The 19786-nt window shown below is 43.2% G+C and overlaps 1 protein-coding gene across 1 annotated transcript; it reads right to left on the reverse strand.

Moving 5' to 3' along the window:
* Positions 1–1143: 1143 nt before the first annotated feature.
* Positions 1144–6860, reverse strand: LOC144325949 (alpha-1,3-mannosyl-glycoprotein 4-beta-N-acetylglucosaminyltransferase C-like). Its single transcript, XM_077922822.1, has 4 exons — positions 6635–6860; positions 5787–6019; positions 4093–4231; positions 1144–2276 (listed from the first exon to the last, which is right to left on the reverse strand). The coding sequence occupies exons 2-4, from the start codon at positions 5949–5951 to the stop codon at positions 1144–1146; spliced, it is 1437 nt and encodes a 478-aa protein (XP_077778948.1). The 5' UTR covers positions 5952–6019; positions 6635–6860.
* Between the last annotated feature and the right edge of the window lie 12926 nt (positions 6861–19786).

Genomic DNA, 19786 nt, shown 5'->3' on the forward strand with positions numbered 1-19786 from the left:
TAGAACTTTATTCTGGTATTGAGGGGCATGGGTTTTTTTCCTCTCCTTTGGTTCTGAGCATACAAACTTCTGCCATTGTTACTGCTACTGCTGCCTCTCTGGGGTTGTTTGAGGTGGTGTTGGGGCAGATTACAGGGGCTCTGGATCTCAGCCTTATAGTTTGGACCTAGCCATGGCACCAGTTGTGATCGACACAGAAACATGTGGCTGGTCACTGCTGGGAACTGAAAACTAGACAAGATGGACCAGTGCAGTTCTTAATGTTCTGACCTTCCGCTCTGCACCACTGGAGCTTGGGGGGCGGCTGAAGATCACATAGTTTTGCTCTGTGTGAAAGGATTTCCTGCTTGCTCTTCACAAACAAAATCTGCACACAGAAATTATGGAACCCCAATAGTATTCTATTAAAGAAAGGTTAAGACAGAGATCTGTAGCAAAAAAAACAACAACCCCTGAAATCATAATAATCTTTCACTGCAGCCTTCTTCAGGGAATACAAGTGCAATCCTGCCCATGTCTAGTCAGAAGTAAGGCCATTGAGGTCTGTGAGACTTTCTCACAGATAAGTGTGTATTGCAGGGGTGTAGGACTCCAACTCCGTCAGGCCCCAGTCAGCAAGGGCAGTAGTGAGGGATGCTGGGAGTCATAGTCCAACACCTGTAGAGTCACATGTTCCACACTCTGCTGCACTATGAAGGCAGCCTTAGTCTTTGCCAGTCATGCATGTTCAGAACTCCCACTATAGTTATTAAAAAGCAAAATCAAATCCTGAGAATTTCCCATACATTTTTAATTCAGAGCTTCAGTGAAACTGATCTTATAAAAGTCCTTTAATCATATGGTCCAGTTTCTTGTCTTTGGATAATTTATATGATGCACGTACATCATAGACAAGGAATTTCACAAAGAAGCCACGTATGTAAAAAAGCACTCACAGACATAAGTGCTTGGTAGGAAAATGTTAATTTATTATGTAAGGTGTTGCTTTTTGCTTTCTATTCAACCGTTTTGTTTTGTTTTATTTTAAAGAGAAACGAAGGGGCCATCCATAACAGAAGGTGAAATGTTGATTTATATAATTATCGTTAGCAAGATTCATTATAGCTTTCTGCAGTGGTGAGCATTAAATAATAGAATGTGAAATTAACTCTTCTTCACCCAAATACTAATTCTCCTTATCCTCAGCCAGTGCTTTTGTGGAGCTGTAGCTTTTATTCGAAGGCATTCAATGTCACCTTTATTAGTCTGATCTTCCATTTCAAAAAATCCAGACTTAAAATCCCCAATTCGTATGAAGGATAGGCATGTTTGACGTTCATTTAAGTGGACTTTGAGCCTGCCCTTTTCTACAAAACCATTATGAAGAATGTCTGTGCGATGTTCGGCTGACCCTGTGTAAATATGAATCTTCTGGGGAATAATTGGGTTGTCAAAAACAATGGTGAAGTAGCTTTCTGCTGTCACATTCATACCCCAAAAGACACCCCTTCCAGGAGGACACACATTGGCCGGTATGTAATTTCCATATATTTGCATGTTTGTGAAACAGGAAGCAGTAAGGGCATCGCCCAAACTTCCAATGTCTTCATAAAACTCTGAATCTGTGTGTTTTACTTCCAGCTCGTGAAATGAAGAAATTCTCCCTACATGCTGGAAGAGAGAAGGCCAATAGAAAATAGTTTCTCCTTGCATTTTGGTTTTATGAAAATATGTCATGAGCCAGTCCGCGGGAATAACATCATAAAACATCAAGAGAAACCGAGCTAGTTTGGTGAGATCAGAGCTATGATAGAGCTTCCCTATGTAGCCTAGCCTTGAAAATGCTATTGTGGTCCAGGATTCCTCCATCGTCCTTACATAGCTTTGTATAATGGACACAAAACCAGTGGCACAGGCAGTGTCATCCTCTAGCATCAAATAATACTGAGAGAGATTGGCACAAAAGTTAACTAAGTAAGCATAATCGACATTCTGTTTGGATTTATATTTGATGTTTTTGCCCCAGAGATCTACTTTCAGATTGTGCACAGGAGGGTAACTTTCTAGAGAGCTTTGTATGGCAAGCAGCCTTCCTGCTTTCACATGCGCACTAAACTGAGCCTTCATCTCCACGGCGTTTTCCTCGTTCAGCTTAGAATCGTTATTGGCTAGGTATATAACTAGGGTGATCAGATTTAATTCTTCTTGGCGGCAGTGACTGAAAATGGAATCAATTGTCTTCAGCAAAAGGTGTTCTTTCTTTTTGTGGAAAGAAGAGATTCCAATGGTCAAGAATCCTAGAACAAGTAAAGACTATAAGAATATTGAGCATTTGTACAGCATTTTGTATGTTCAAAGCACCGGGTGCGTTATTTGAATATCACCACAATCTTGTGGCTTTATTATTATTCATGTCAGCTCCCCATCTGCAACATGGGCAGGGCTTTTTTTCCAGCTAGAACTCACTGGAACTCAGTTCCTGCACCTCTTAGGTGGGCACCATTGCCATTCTAAGAGAACAAGAGAGGCATTCACTGTGAGTTCCAGCACCTCTTTTTCTAGAAAAATAGCACTGAATATGGGGGTGAGAGTGCAAGCTCAATCTACAGCAGCATGGGTCAAACTCTGCTTGTACAACACTCCTTTCCTGGCTGTCTTCTTTCCCACTGCCCCTCCCCAAAAAGCTGGTCCTGGGGGTGTAGTTGGGGCTGCTGCAGATGAGCAGTTGTGTCCTTGGAGTTCATGGCAGAGACTCCTTCACTACTCAGCCTTCTGGCAACTGTGAAAGACCAGCCCTCCTGTCCATAAGATGCATGCCAAGATCCTGCCTTTCATCCTCTCCTGACCAATTAACACATGCCTTTCTCATGGTTACCTCTTTCCAAAGCAAACAGGTGGTTTCTGGGGTGAAAACTCAGTGTGGCAGATCATGGGCGTGATTGGGTTATTTCTGCTGACTTTGCTAGAACATGCTTCAGTAACCACAAGCTATGTCTTAAAGGCCTGTTGACCATTTAGATCCCTGACCACTGGCTGGGGTTGAAGGGAGTTGGAGTCTAACAACATCTGGAGAACCGCTGGTCAGCCACCCCTGATATACAGTGTGTTGAGGGCTGACAGCTGTTCTAAAATGCATTTGTTAAAAATTGACATAGAAAATGATCTCGAGGAAAATCATAATGAGGCAAATCATGTACCGTATTTTTCGCCCTATAGGACGCACTTTTCCCCCTCCGAAAATGAAGGGGAAATGTGTGTGTGTCCTATAGGGCGAATGCAGGCTACATTCCCACACCGACCCCTCTCGCTCTCCAGGCTTCAGGAAGCTATCCGCAAGCCTTGGGAGCCCGGCGGGAGTTCCTGCCAGGCTCCCTAGGCTTGTGGACAGCAGCCTGCAGCCCGAAACCCGGAGAGCACAGCGGAGCATGCCCCGGGCTTCGGGCAGATATCCGCAAGCCTGGGGAGCCCGGCGGGAGTTCCTGCCGGGCTCCCTAGGCTTGCAGATAGCAGCCTGTTCTGGGGGCTGGGTTTGGGGGAAGCTCGGGCTTCCCCTGCCCCAGCCCCGTGCCTGGGGGGGGAAATATTTTTTTTTTCTTTATTTCCCCCTCCCCCCAAAACTAGGTGCGCCCTATGGGCTGGTGCACCCTATAGGGCGAAAAATACGGTATTTAGATGGCTTACTAGGCAGGGATGCGGGTGGCGCTGTGGTCTAAACCACAGAGCCTAGGGCTTGCTGATCAGAAAGTCAGTGGTTCGACTCCCCACAACAGGGTGAGCTCCCATTGCTCGATCCCTGCTCCTGCCAACCTAGCGGTTCGAAAGCACGTCAAAGTGCAAGTAGATAAATAGGTACCGCTCCAGTGGGAATGTAAACGGTGTTTCCATGTGCTGCTCTGGTTCGCCAGAAGTGGCTTAGTCATGCTGGCCACATGGCCGGCTCCCTTGGCCAGTAAAGCGAGATGAGCGCCGCAACTCCAGAGTCGTCCACGACTGGACCTAATGGTCAGGGGTCCCTTTACCTTTTTACCAGGCAGATGATGGGAGAGTTATTTATTTTTACATCATTTCCCTCCACAAACCAGTAAGGTTTCAATTCCCCTCATAGTTACTTACTCTTTATTGAAGGAGGTGATCCCAAGAGATATTTATACTGAATAGGTAAGAGACCTGTAGCACTTTCCATTACACTGAAATCTGGATTCTTCTTCAATATAATATTTTCTGAGCTGGTTGTCTCCATTCTATCTGTATCCTTAAATATAACAACAGTAGACTGTTTTTTATATAATCTGTGAGGCTTCCTTTCTCATAACTCCATCACTGTGTGAATCCTATGTTATATTATTATGCAAAATTCTATACCCTACAAGATGGCATATCCCATTCCTCAGAAATTCTGCAACTAAGCCTAATATGCAGCATTCCTTCATCTGCTTAACCCCGTCTTGCATTTTAGATATTAAACCCCTGAAGGCAGGGTTATGTTCTCTTGCAAATTACAAAGCTCCATGCACTCTGGTAGCACTATAATAAAATATAGAAATAAATGGTATAGTTCTGAACAATGGGCTGAATCCATAGATGCCCATGCAGAAGAACTAGTAATGCATCCCGTAATTTGATGTACACACACATTGCAGACACAGCTATTAGCTTTCTACAGGGCTTACCGTATTTTTCGCCCTATAGGACACACTTTTCCCCCTCCAAAAATGAAGGGGAAATGTGTGTGCGTCCTATGGGGCGAATGCAGGCTTTCGCTGAAGCCTGGAGAGCAAGGGGGGTCTGTGTGCACCGACCCCTCTTGCTCTCCAGGCTTCAGGAAGCTATCCGCTAGCCATGGGAGACGCAGCTCTCCCACAGCTAGCGGAGAGCTTGCCTGCACCCAGAAGCTTGGGGCGCACTGAGCTCAGCACGCCCCAAGCTTCGGGCTTCGCGCAGCGCTCCGCTAGCCGTGGGAGAGCCGCACGACTCCCATGGCTTGCGGATAGCAGCCTGTTCTGGGGGCTGGGGTTGGGGGAAGCTCGGGCTTCCCCCGACCCAGCCCCGAACCTGGGGGGAAAATAATTTTTTTTCTTTATTCCCCCCCAAAAAAAAACTAGGTGCGTCCTATGGGCTGGTGCATCCTATGGGGCGAAAAATATGGTAGCTTATTGTCCAAGGACTTGGGAAGGAATAGACTGTCAGGTAACCAGTATGTGCAGCATGCAAGGACTTTTATAATCAATAATATCACACTGAACCTGGCATATCAGCTGAGGACAAGTGCTCAGGAAGAGGGGAGGAGTCCACAGAGTTTCATAACCAGGTGTCACTGTGGGAAAGACTTTCTTACCCATCTCCACATAATTCACCACTTCCACTGATGGAGCACTGAATATACTTTCAAGAAATTTCAATTCTCAGTCAAGAATATACAGTGGTACCTCAGGTTAAGAACTTAATTCGTTCCGGAGGTCTGTTCTTAACCTGAAACTGTTCTTAACCTGAGGTACCACTTTAGCTAATGGGGCCCCCTGCTGCTGCCGTGCTGCCGCCATGTGATTTCTGTTCTCATCCTGAAGCAAAGTTCTTAACCCAAGGTAATATCTTTGGGTTAGCAGAGTCTGTAACCTGAAGCGTCTGTAACCTGAAGCGTCTGTAACCCGAGGTACCACTGTACAGGGAAAGGTGCTTCCATAAGTATCCAGCCGAAGCTGTTCAGAGCTTTTTCCTCACTTCCTCTGGAGATGCATCATCGCATAAATGTTGTGTGAAGTGCATATAACCTCATGGGGAAATCCTACCGATAACTCTTTGTTGCCTACCTTTAATCCAGATTCTTCCCATTTGGGACATTTGCATGTCTCCTTGCTTTGTTTCCAAATGATAGCAGACAATACAATGGCGAGTCCTAAGAAAAAGCATAACCTAGAAAAGTTCCCCCAGTAGCAGGCTAGTGACTTCTTCAGGCTCCTGTGCACCATTGCCATTTCCCACCAAGGGCCTGTTTAAATGGAAACGGCCAGTCTTAATACTCTTGCTACGGCAAGAAAAGGTTCTGAAATGAAAATGAAAATTATGCTGTTTTAATAGATGCACTTTTTTTTTAAAGGTGTTCGTGCTGAGCAAATCTTTTAGAAGCAAAATGATACAAAATTCCTTTTTGTTAAATCCGGGTATACAGTGATATTATGATCACAAAAAAGCTAATCATTTAGAAACATTGCAAAATCAGCTTCTCCCTTGGTGTGGAGCGCAAGTCTGCTCAGGATTTTAGGCCAAATTTAGACCTTATGTAAGAACATTGCATTGGGGTTCCTGCAGATTGCTGGAAAGAATATCCACACTGGTTACAGAGGAGAAAAAAGAACTCCTGTCAACAGGTTTGCATAGAGATGTTGCTGAGTTCCTTAATCCCTTGCCTTGGAATATGAACCTCGGTGACTCACCCTGCTTACTTTAAATATAAGATGAGCATTAAAACCCTCTGAGCTCTTTTCTGGCTTGAGTTTTATGAAGACCAGAGAAGAACTGAAGTAGTCTCTACTAGCCAGCTATCCCCACGCATGCTGGTATCCAGCGCCTCTTCCCCCCACCCTGACTACAATTCCCCTTAATGTTTTGTATACAGTAAAGTGTGTTCGTCCTTTTAAGGAAACACAACAGGGCTTACTGAGTGACTCAGCTCACTAAGTACTTGTGCAGCAACGACTGTGCAGGGACAGAGAGGGTGTAAAACAATTGTTCTCCTCCTTATGAAGCTTTGGATCAGTGGCATCCTTCATGGTCTGGTCTGGTGGGGCCCAACTGTAATTCCTTCTCTCTCTTCCCAGAAGCCTCCAACTGCTACAGAACCTGTGAGCTGATCAATAGAACTAGAACCTTCTCCTACGATCCTCTCCCACCACTGCCTTTGGATGGGCTGGTGTACTTCAATACCACATGATAAGGTAGCTCATATGAATTTATCTATGACCTGTGTGAGATACCTGTTGTCCAAATATTTTCTCCATTCCAGTTGTTTTTTAAACAGGAACGTTATTTCCCTCACACACTTCTAGAACTCCTATTTCTGCAGTATCATGCAAAGCACGGGGCCTTCTATTGAGCTATGGACCTCCCCCCATACAGGGGTGAATAACTGCAGGTCCAGGGAACAAACACCAGCCCTTCAGAGTCTCCCCAGGCCACAGCTGACTCCGCAGGGCTCTGTCTCTGAGCTCTGGCAAAGACTCTTCCTTACCTGGATGGAGGTGTGTGTTTGTGGGAGAGAGAGAGAGAGAGAGAGCACCAATTGCTGTACAATGAAAAGAGTTTCATCTGTTCCTCTGCTCAATTTTGCCTCTAGTCCCACCTACCACTGGCAGGCAGCCTCAGAAGCAAATGTGTCTCTTGGTCTGAAAAAGGTTCCTCATTCCTGTCACAATATGCACATAAAAGTGAAGGCTGAAAGCTTACCTTCCAACGCTCTGCAGCCCAAACGTGGGAGACCATCTTCTGGGTCCGAAATCCCATGTGAATCGTGTGACCCATGTGAGATCAAGGACCCGGAAAAATGCTTTTTGATGGCACGGTGCCCAAAAGCATGCATTCTGGGGTGCCATGTGAAATCGCAGAGCCAGAAAAAATGTGGTGTTTTTTTCTGAGTGAAATCTTGGCCCCAAATCACATGAGAGCAACATGCCCTAAATGGCCGCCATGCTCTCACAGAAAAAAGAGATGTCCTGGTTTTTCCAGGGCAGTTGACAGGTATGTGAAAGTGCTTGTATTCAGCTGTTGGTGGGATTCAACTAAGGGGTTACAGGCATGGAACGAGGTTTGTTCGTAGATAAGCAAATGGACAGTTTCTTGGACATAAGAGCCACTCACCCACAGGGCCCCTAGCTCATCACGATTGGCTGCTGCTACCTTGTATGTGTACAGTATAGTCACTTCAGCCCCGATAGTGCATTCCATGTACACCTGCAGACACACGTACACTTGTAATCCTCAATATGTGAAGAGGAAACAGCACTTAAGCCTTACCAGTTGTATGTTGCCAGGTAAAGGACCTCTAAAAAGGACGACTACAGACCTGCCCTTTTCACTCACAGCACTCTCCCACAGCAAGTCTCCATCCCTGTAGCATGCAGACTGTGGACATAAGACCTGTTCCTGGAAACATTTTAAACATTTTTTTAAAAAGTTAATCTGTGTATGTCCATCAGCGCCAAAGGTCATTTGTGCTAACAAGTCTCCAGTGAGGCCTTTCCACTTCACCCAAATGCCAAGTCAGTAAATCAAGCCTAATAAGGATGTTTTGTGTTGCCCCTTCTGGTATCCGAAAAATAAGTGTGTGTGTGTGTGTGTGTGTGTAAGAGGACATCTCCAATTCCTCAGGTTCCAACTAAAGAGCTTGTAAGCAGTTGCCAGCCGATGACAGCTAATAAGCCAAACTCAGATGCTGAATGCACAGGTCTAGCCCAACACCCCTGCTGAGTCGACAATCTGGAATTTGGCTTCACTGCCTGTGGCTTTCAAGGATTTCGACAGATGCAGCACATCGATTTAATGTTTAAAAGGGACCCCTGCTGCGGCTTCCGCAGCTTGCTCTATTGCCTTGGGAGTTAGGCGGCAACATAACACACAATAGAAGTGATGCCACTCAGCAATTCTGTGCTTATAAACAACATTCAGTGTTTGGGAACCTGGGATTCCAGTCAAAAGGGCATCAAGATTTTTTGGCACTTTCATTCCTCCCATCTGCAACAGGAAGCCATTTCCCTCTCCTGTATGAAGCCACAAAATTCTTTATAATAGCACTTATTTCTCTCCTTGCCCCCCTTCCCTATCCCAGGAGTGTCTTCCTTATCAACTTGGTTGAATTAAAATATTTAGCCTTCTATTAGAGGGCCGTGTTGTACTTCATACTTCAAAATCAACAAATTGTAAGGTGAACTTCATAGGCAGCAGCTTTTACCAGATTACCAGATTTTTTTACACCCTAACTTTTTGAGGGATTACAGTTCACCTCATCAGACGGAAGCACTGTTATAGGCCTGACAGGGTGAGTCTGGGGCTGAATCCTATCCCACCATTATAATGAGAAATGAGGGTGAGAGAATAGATTCTGTGGATTACAGTTAGAAAATGGTCCAATGATCTGATCTGAAACCTGTGTCAGCTTGAAGCCGGCCCTTGCCGCTTTTGTGGTAAAAAGGCTAGGAAACAGCTTGTTTTGAATGCTTGACGAGACTGGCATGTTGACAGGTGCTGTGCCTTTTTCTTCCATACACTGTGCTTGGGTGATTTTTCTGGAAAGATTTTGTGGTTTGAGCTGCATCTTTTGGGAAAGGCGTTTGTTGTGCTGGGTCAAAGAGAATATCTCACATGTGATTTCGTCTAAAAGCAGTGTGGTGTGCTTGTAGTTTATACTGAAAATGAATTTTTGTGGTCAGTGTTAGGCAATGGAATTTAAGAAGGGTGTTCTCCCAACATGCTCAATACGAATCTGTCATCAGAGAAGTCTAAGTGGAGGGGAGCATTGAATGGAATGCTGGATAGAATGAGGGTGGATTCAGATGTGGGGGAAATCACTTTAGTTTTCCTGATAATAATGCTCATTCTTCTGTCCTGTTTCCTAATGTTCCTTTCACACTGCAGTACCTGTTGCATTATGGTTCTCTGGCCTTTTGAGTGATATGCTGGCATTTTGCACTAAATTTCATTCACATCATTGACCATGGTGTGGCACAACAACAAATGTCACTGGACAAGGTCACTAGCCCCCCACCCTTTCATCACATGCATGTTTCTGTCCCTCCACGATTCCCCCATGAAAACAGCAGGAAACGAACTGCATGCCGGTATACATGTTGTCCTTCGATTCCTGCATTTTTCTGAGTTGATGGAGTTGCAAAAGGATTTTTTCCCCCTGGAAGCAATTAATATGGAAATGAGAACTGTCTCTGCTCTCTACAAGAAAGCCAAGGCTTTTGTAAGTTACTTCTTGGAATCTTGCAGATACAGTTTGGCTGGTATGGAACATTGCTTCCTTACAGCTAATTCTCTTTACGGATGCTTCCAAGATGATGGCCTCACACGGCAAATGAGTCCTTGGGGTGTGGGTGTGTGTTTGTGTGTATACACACATACTAAGGACTCATTTGTAGTGTAAGGCATACATACATACATATACATATACATACATACATACATACATACATACATACATACATACATACATAGGTATAGCTGGATTAAGTGGATAAAAATACATATGGATTATTAAAAAAAACCCTATGCATGATGAGCACCAGTCCCATAATTAACACCCATCTGGATGCACCCTGACTTTGCCTTAAAAAATGTTCTGGAGGAATAGGTCCAACTGTTCTCTTGGGTTCATGTTTCTTGTTTCAGGCAGACCCACCTGCATGAGACATTCAGAGATTTTCATGCTTTAGGCTATCAGATTCGCATAACTTGAAAGATCTGTGTTGCTTGAAGTGTGCAGCTATCATAGCCAAACACGTTTGATAATTCTAAAACTTAGAACTATTTTTATTATTATTTTTGGCCACACAAAATAGTGAGCAACTTTCTCCAGAACTCTTCACCAGCTCGGAGTTTGGTGGGAGGCAGAGCAAGGGGATGGGGGAGAGAGAGAAAGTGGTGTGGTGTTCATGTTGTCAAGTCTGCATTAGCTTCCAGAATAAGATGGGGTATCAGAAGAGACAGTAGACCTGAAGATAAAATCCCTTATTTTTGAAAATACAAAACCCAGTAGTCTTCTATATTTCTCTCTAGCTGTAATCTTCCCTCGAGTACTCAAAGTCTTTGTTACTAACTTTTGATATTATGGTAGGCCTAATAAAGGTGTTGCCCTACTATGTTTGTCTTTTTTAATGGGCCTGCAGAAATACCGGTACTTTTCTTTTTCTGGATGATTTATGATGTTACTGATCAATATTAACCACTAGGTGGCTCCATTTACACGGCAACTCGTTTATTCTTTCGACAAATGCAGAAAACCCACCTGCTGCTGGTCAGATGTGCTTTCCAGCAGATGTGATACTGGTTTATGCATATGGGGGCAATTCTCATACTGTGAATCACAATGAGGCATTATTGTCTCTGAGCCATAACCTCATTGTATAGAGGAAACATATAGGCCGTACATAATTCAGCCTTGTAAATAGCCCAGAAAAGTTACTAGCCTGCCATTTCCTTTTACTAGCCAGCTCAGAGACTTGTAGGCTGTGTTCCCATGCTGGCCACAGCATGATGACACAGGATACCAAACTCTCAGCAGCCCAGTTTGGGTTTTTTTTAAGCTTACTACCAAAGAAGTTGGCAAAGGAAGGAGGTGCTCAGGGATGGGCTTCCATTCCTCCCTAGTGAGTACAGAAATGAAGTTGACTGGTGGAGGAATGGAGAGGTCCAGCCTTCCATTGCCAATTCAGTCAATTGCCTACCTGAAATTCTCTGCATTCACCTGCTCACCTACACTTGCCTTACAAGGAATATGCCAAGGTGGGGAGAGGGTGAGCTCTTTTGTGACTTACATGCCCAGCATCTATTCAGAGGGAATGATTTCACCTGGACTCGCTAATCAAAGTGCTATGGGGGAAGGACGTGGAAGTAATGCATTGCCTTGTTGTTGCCTGTTCAGTGCTCTTTGCTAGTTTGGACACCTCCAAAGTGCTTGGTGCACTTTTCCAAAATTGGATTCCAAACTGGATCTTGGTCATGCATATAGGCCCTTACTATGGAGGCACTATCTAGTTGCCACAACTCACAGCCACAGATAATATTTATTCCTCACAAATTGCGCTGACTTTAAAAACATGTGCAAGGCTCTTTCACCCCTTATGCAGACCATCTAGCTTGACACCAGTGCTTTCCCTTATACTGAAGGTGCTGTTGTGATGGAGACTGCTAATGCTACAGTGCAGAGAACGAGACCATTTACCCTTTCTTGATGATGGAAGGCCCTATTGTTCTGTGACAGCAAATGCCAAGGTGGCTGATAGCTCAGTTGGTAGAGCGTGAGACTCTTAATTTCAGGGTCATGGGTTTGAGCCCTACGTTGGCCAAAAGATTCCTGCATTGCAGGGGGTTGGACTAGATGACTCTTGTGGTCCCTTCCAACTCTACAATTCTGTGATTTTATAATTTGTGATTCCTCGGATGTTGGAGTGCAACATCAGTCCCAGTCAGCATAGCCACCAGTCAGAGATGATGTGAGCTGTAATCCAGCAATAACTGGAACGCCACTGGTTGTAACCCTTAACAGTAAAGCTGTGAGGTAAGCCAGTGTTGTTATTCTCCTATTGCCATTGGCCGAGATGGAGTGACTCGCCTGATGCAGGATTCAAACCAGGAACTTCCTGGTGGTTGCAGCCCTGTCTTTTACCAGTACAGTGGTACCTTGGGTTACAAACGCTTCAGGTTACAGACTCCACTAACCCAGAAATAGTACCTCGGGTTAAGAACTTTGCTTCAGGATGAGCACAGAAATCGCGTGGTAGCAGCGGGAGGCCCCATTAGCTAAAGTGGTGCTTCAGGTTAAGAACAGTTTCAGGTTAAGAACGGACCTCTGGAATGAATTAAGATCGTAACCAGAGTTACCACTGTACACTCAACCAGTTCTCTGTAGCAGAAGGAGCAACAGAACATATGACTAAAACCATTAAACGTCAATCATTAAACATTAAACATTAACAACAGAGGCAAAAAGTAAACAATGTTGTTCTGTATCATCTCAGCCCATTCCAAATTGTATGTTTGATAAAGGCTGGCATTTTCCATCTAGATTCCTTGGTGTGTGTGTGTGTGTGTGTGTGTGTGTTGTCACAATTAAAGTAATAATTATAAAAATCCAGGCAGTTTTTAAAAAAACATCCCTTACAATATAACCTGTAACAATAGGCACTTTTGTCAGCATTCCCAAGGGAGGAGGAAGCCTAGAGGAACAAATTATCTCGTCATGCTTACATATGGCCTCTGCAGAATAGAGTAATATAGTTGGCAGGTGCACTTAAGGATTTTTATGACTGATTCTGAGTTAGCAGGCAAATGCTTGAACATTCACATTTTAAAATCAATTAAAGTAGTTATTTAAACAGAAACAAACATTCTGCTAAAAGTTAGTCTGAATTAAAGTAAAAACCTGATATACAAGTAAACAAGTTTTAGTGTTGACAACAAATAGCACTGGTGGCAGAATTAATTCAGAACTCAGGAAATCAACCACTGAAATAGTCCATCTGCAGATTTAAAAACAAAAATATCACAGCATTTAAAACATGGTAGGTTTTTAGAATAACCAGCTTAGTAACAGTTACCCTCAGAGACTGATTTAGCACAAAGTTATTGGCACCAAATTCACATTGGCTCAACAGGACTTGTGAATTGGGAACATGTGCGCTGGATCATGACCTTACGATATAAAAATAACGATCTTCTCAGCACTGAAATCTTTCCCACAGAGGAACACGTTGCTCAACTTTAGATTTTTTAAAAAACCCACATTTTTAAAAAGAGCCATTAGTGAGTGAATCACCTTGGTGGGAATAATTTACTAAATTAATGCGTTGATTGAATATTTTAGACAACAAGACAAAAAAAGGTCTCCCAGCGAAACAAAACATCAAAAACAGCAGCAGCTCAGTCACATTTAAGCAGAAAATTAAAACAGCTCACAGTTTTCAAAAAGAAACTAAGTTTCCATGTTTTTGCAAATCAGTTTTCTGTTAGATATGCAGCAGTAAGCAGCACTTCCGTAGCCAATGGATAGATTGCACTACAGAGCATGAAACAAGCAAGAGAGATTTTCTGCAATCAAAACCAGACAACCGATCAGAAACTTTAATCTTATTCATTTTGCTCACCCATGAAACAGGGGAGGGAGGGAAATGTACTGGATCATCATGAAACACTCTATCAAAACAAAAGCTTCCACATCTGTGACAGGAAAGTTACCAGCTGCCATATGTCGCTCCGATATGCATATGCTAACACAGGCCCGGCCAATGGAGTTCCTACAAACTCTTCCATGACCCTGTTGTCCCACTTAATGAATGCCCCATTGTCAGCAGTGCTAATGCTATGCAATCTGTTTTGCCATATTGCAGCACGTAGCCCTGCTCTGCTCGGCGCAGCGCATTTTGCCACATAAGGGTAACTTGCCGGATGCCTTGCAATCTGTTGCTCTTGAAGAGGGGAAGCTCTGCTGTCACAATTGACGCAGCCTGTTGGGCCACAAAGGAGGCAACCTCATTGTTCTCCATGTTAGGTATTCTGCTTTGTGGCTCTTCCCCAAGAGCAGCTGCCTCAGAATCTCCGTTTTAAACAGACGACATGCCAGTGACTCCGACTGTTGTATCAAAACAAGCCGGTTCCTTTTATGCGATCGCCACCCAGCTTTTTCAAACCGCATTTCAGCTACGTTCAATTCAATATTACAGCCATGCCGCAGATTCTGACACAGTTTTATTGGTCTCAGATGGCTGTATGTAGTTACTGTGCTGTGACTTTTACAGTCAACAAGCTGTTCGGTGGCAGTAGAATTTGGGTGTCTGTTGCCATAAACAAATCTACAGGGGGTGATTCAGGAATAAAGTACTCTTTATCCCAGAGTGGCAATTTGTTAGGGAAATAAGTGCCTGGTGCAAGATGAACAACTTCAGGGTTTGAAGCAGGGCTCCACTCTTTCATTCCTTTTCCTGATTGATCACTAGTCAACTAATGAATCAACAAAGTGATTAATCAGTGTGGACCACTGATTTTAATTACTAGGTCTGATTGCTAAGGGCAGACATTTATTTTGGGGGATTTGCTCTGATACTTGTGATAAGGAATGAACAAGAAAGTAGTAAACATGTAGTGGTAACCTTTGATAAATTTATCACGTTTTCACACATGTCCTTCAGCATCTCAAAGACACCTAAATTGACACCTATAAAATGATCATAGATAATTCAACACATTAGACTGCAAAGAAAACAAAGTTAAAACATATCAAAGATGAAGGCTTTACAGCCACTGTAATAACAGAATCTGTATTCGAATGATACATCTGTAACAGTGGGGAAGGATTGCCAATTAATGTGTCTATCTTGCGTATCAAGACAGGGCTGAAAAGCTATGATTACTCAATTAAGATTATTTACGTTCCTGGAAGTCTTACCAAATCATCTCAGTTTAAACTCGGATTTGTTTCACAGAAGAAACGAGTTAGTGTGAAACTGCAGGGAGCTAATCCTCATCTGTGTTTGCAATTTGGGGTAGCTGGCTTCACAAGCAGTGACACAATGGGATTTTGAAGGTGGCAGAGAAAGCCATGGGGAGAAAGCAAAGAGAGTGACTGAATGCAAGGCATTCAGGAGAACACCCATCTTATCCCTGTGCTTCTTGAGATGGGCTATATAGTTATGAGGAAAATCAGCAATCCTGGGATATCTGTGATAAATAATGACCATAATCAATATTTTACATCCTATGGAAAGATACATCTGGTATCTTTCTTGTTTTATATCTGCATGTAGAGTAGGGCTGTGCAAGCCACACACACACACCGATTTGGCAATTTGGATCAGGCCCCAACTCAGTTTAGATCAATTTAGATTCTCAAATCTGAATCAAAATTTCAAAGTCTAAATCTTTGTTCCTCTCATTTATTTACTTCCACTGGGAAACCAAAATAGCCCAAACCTCCCCCACCACACCCCATACAGGTGCATGAAATTTTGAGAGATGGTAGTTCCTCAAGAGGGGGTTAACTTTGCCAAATTTCAGACAGGTAGATCCAGCAGTTGAACCGAAGGATAGACAGAAGACAAGCTGAACAAATGAATGAGGATGAGTCTGAAAAAAGACTGGGAAACAAACAGGTATAGAAGAAAGGCTAGGTAAGGTACTGAAGGATAAACAAAATGGAAGCTGAATAGATGCCCCCACATTCCACCAAACTCTTTCTAACATTCAGAGGGAGCTGCTAGTTTTGACATGTCGTGTCCCTCCCCTAAGCAGCTGCCCTAAGTTTCACTTTTTTTTCTATATTAAAAGAAGAAATTAACACTACTGTGAGCTATAGAATGAACTGTGCTTTGCCATAAAAACGACTGCAGATTTTTTCTTTCTTGCTAAGACAAGTACAGGCTGCATAAAAGGCATTTTTAAGTACACTACTGACCTGGAAAAGAAAAAGGCTCTGTGTTCTACAGTCAGACTTCAGCCTACCACTTTCAAATATGCTTTTAAACAGGACCACTGTGGCCTTACCCCTGCCATTCAGAAGAGTGTTTTAGCAATGTCTGAATTTTTTCAGTGTAGATGAGCTGCTCAGTTGGCTTATGCTTGCTAATGAATTCTGCGACCTGACTCTAGTATTTGCTGTAGAACTTCTGACAGCAGTGTGTAGCCTCTACGGTTTTGCTGGAAAAATAAAATCCAGACAGACCAATAAATTCCAACGACACGAATAAATCACCAGCTTTTATGCTGAATAAATAGGTGTAAAATGAATTATTATAGACACAATGCTTTGAAGTTATTGTATTTAAAAAGGCATTGGTATCTACAAAGTTCTTATCACTGTGCAAACTCTGTTATTCTGTTACTAGAGGTCCGTAGAATACAGTGCATCTTGTACAGGTCTATTGAAAAAAATTAATGGGCCTACAAGATAAGCAGAACAATGTTGCATAGTTGAACTGGTAGAGTTTTTGGATTGTAGGTAGGAGACTGCATATCAAATGCTTCAATTTGTTTTTAAAACACCAGGCAAACCTCCTCCCGTGTAGAAAACTAGTGTGTCATGGAAGGTCTAGTGTAATTTCCTCCATTATATTCTTGGTTACTACATGCAGGGACCTTTTAATATGGGGCACCATTCAGAAATGATCCCTCATCTGTTCTACACCCCTTTTAATTTTTTTGCATGTATTTCAATAACATGTCCAGAATGGCTTGCCTAGACACCTCGCTCTAGCTCTCTTCTTGTGCTCACTTTGAATGTGTGAAGGGGCAAGCGAGAATGTGTGGGGCATGCCCCACCTGCTTGATGCACACTGCCCTCTCCATGTCTCCATCTTCACTGGCTCCACCTCGACCTCCACAGGTCTGAATGGGGAATCGTCATCTGTGATCAGTGCAATGCACTTAAGAATATTCCATTCAACTGGGAGCCCTGACTGCATGGAAGATTCTGTGTTTATTATTGTACAATTATTAGTTATCTGCCTAGGAATAACGCAGCACAAAACAAATAGTGCAATAAAGTATCAAATAAGATAAAACAACATCAGCACACAAAGAAATAAAAGATACAACCAAAGGGTTGCAATAATCACACGGAGGTGAAAATTAAATGCTCAAATGCTATCAAAGTAGGGACTGGTTAAATATGATCAATGTTAGCTTTTAAGACATTAAGGGTAGTAAAATATTTTTAAGGGTGAACAAAAAGGTCTGTGACTGGAGCAAGAGAGAAGTCACTGCCAAATGTGTGAAAATCTTCCCTTCAGATCTTCCAGCTCAATGTAGGGCTGGATCCAGTGAGAATCTTGCATGTGGAGCCTGAGTACACAGCCCCTCTCCCTGTCCTTCAAATGCACTGAGGTTTCCATGTAATGAATTAAAAAAAACAAGGTTTGATGTGGTGCAGTGCTGGTTTTTCTGCAAAGAAAACAATCAAAAATTTCTCCACTTTCCTGAGGTGTAGCTGTTCCACTTCAGTTGTGCTAGGGCTCCCGTTAACTGGGCTTAATTGTTCCTCCCCAGAGCTGTGACCCAGGAAGGATCAATGGGTTCAAATCCCAGATGGCTTTTGTTGTCTTTCAGAACTAAGTTACATGAAGCCAGCCCTGGGTGTTTTGTTGCTAGGGGCAATCAGAAAATGACTCTCTTCCCCTGTGCACCCTTCACTTCCCCAGTGGCAGTGGATGCACAGGTGATGTGTGAGCCGCAGGTGCACAGCAGAGGAAGTGGCCAAAAGTGCAGGAGGCAGATGTGCCTCCTCGCCCAGCTATCCAAAACCTGCCATCCTGAGGTAACTGCCTCACCTTGCCTCATGGGCCAGCCAGCCCTGCATTAAATCACACATGGGGCTCATCTACACAGCTGCAAGTAAAACGGTTTAAATGTGTTGTAAAGTGCAATATACAAATGTGACACTATATGGCGACAGTGAGCTATGCAAAATTCAAAGTATTTTTCAGAATGTTTGTAAAAAAAACATTTTCAGAGTTTTTTATATGCGTGTAGATTCCACCATGGTTAGAGAAACCATAAGGCAGCCTTTCTCAACCTTGGCTCCTGAGATGATGTTGGACTACAGCTCCCATCATTCCTAGCTAGCAGGAGCAGTGGTCAGGGATGATGGGAGTTGTAGTCCAACATCATCTGGGGAGCCAAGGTTGAGAAAGGTTGCCATAAGGGGCATGTCAGAGGATGCAAGAGCCGCATTAAGAGCTTGTGGAGGTCAGGCAACAACAACCCACTGTATCTCCTTCAGACTTCCCTATCCCTACTTCCCCCATCGCTCAGTTCATGGGCCAAACAGTATGCCATTCAAGGCAGGGAAATCTCAGATTTACTTCTGTCCTTGCACAACCACCACATAGACCTGAAGCTCCCAATACAATGTACCGAAAAGGTAAACTCTGCCCCCTTTTCAGTGTGTGTGTGTGTGTGTGTGTGTGTGTTAAAATCAGACTGTTAACTCTCAATCTCTTTCAAGACTTTGGTATTTCACTAAACAATTATTTTGAAATGCAGGCCTGCTAAGTGGATTTGTGAGCCCCAAGGCAAATTTTAGGTTGCCTGCCTTTCTGGTTTTAATGCACGGATGGGCACAGTAGTACAACATGGTTAGGCAAGCCAGGAGCCATCTTTTTGTCCCAATGCCCTCTTCCCCTTAGCAGCTTTGTTGACATCAAGTTGCACGAAGGCTACAGAGAGAAGAACTAAAAGAAAACACTTCACCCACACACAAACAGTGCATAAGTCGGCTGCCAATTATTTATCAAAACATGTTGGTTCAGACAAATCTTTAAAGCACTGCTGAGGTCGTTACTTAGTGAAAATCTAAAAAGCAGAAACAAAACACGTCAACTTTAATTCAGTTTCAAACGTGCATAGCTATTTAAGGAAAATGTCCACATTTCTGAAATATTTGAATGATCTCCGATGTCCTGAAACAGCATTGTTCCCTGTGGAATTTAAATCATTCAACTGTAGCAGCTTTACCATGACTGCCAGAGAAGCAACTGTGAAGAGAAACACTGATCATGGAAGATCTGCAGAGCTATACAGTCAACTCTGTGGTGATCTGAGAACAAAAGGCGGGAAAGACTTCCACCTCAGGAAAGTGTATTGGTGAATAAGTTATGTAGAACAAATATCCCTCAGCAGGAGTGTATACTGAGAGAATCAGGAAGGCAACATGAACAGCATAAAGTACGGAATGGAGACAGAATTTCTCAGGAAAGATGGGAAGGCAGAAATATCTATATAAATGTTGACTGATCTGTGTTGCACACACAACACATGCCATGCAAATTAATTTCTCTCTCACCATAACCACTATATAGATGTACTTGAGAGTAAACCCAGTTGGATTAAATGGTGCTTATTCCCAGGTAAGTGGTTATAGTATTGCAGCCTCAGTATATAATTCTACTGATTTTTGGAAAAAATGCATATCCCTCACACCTTGTTCTGAAGGAATTTTAACATCACAGCTCAGTAGTCTGCATATTAAACAGTTGCTTGAGGATGACAGAACAGTTCAAAAGTTCTTGATCATTCTGATGAAAGCAGCAGACTCCCTCTCTCCAGC

This window comes from Podarcis muralis, chromosome 1 (assembly GCF_964188315.1).
Source record: "Podarcis muralis chromosome 1, rPodMur119.hap1.1, whole genome shotgun sequence".
Taxonomy (NCBI): domain Eukaryota; kingdom Metazoa; phylum Chordata; class Lepidosauria; order Squamata; family Lacertidae; genus Podarcis; species Podarcis muralis.

Bases quoted from the DNA above. Each gene is read 5' to 3' on its own strand.
- LOC144325949 (XM_077922822.1), bottom strand. From the start codon at position 5,951: ATGGCAATGGTGCACAGGAGCCTGAAGAAGTCACTAGCCTGCTACTGG. The intron at 4,232-5,786 runs GTAGGCAACAAA...GTTATATTTAAG, and splicing joins GGGAAGAATCTGGATTAAAG to GATACAGATAGAATGGAGAC. The intron at 2,277-4,092 runs GTAAGTAACTAT...TACTTGTTCTAG, and splicing joins ATCACCTCCTTCAATAAAGA to GATTCTTGACCATTGGAATC.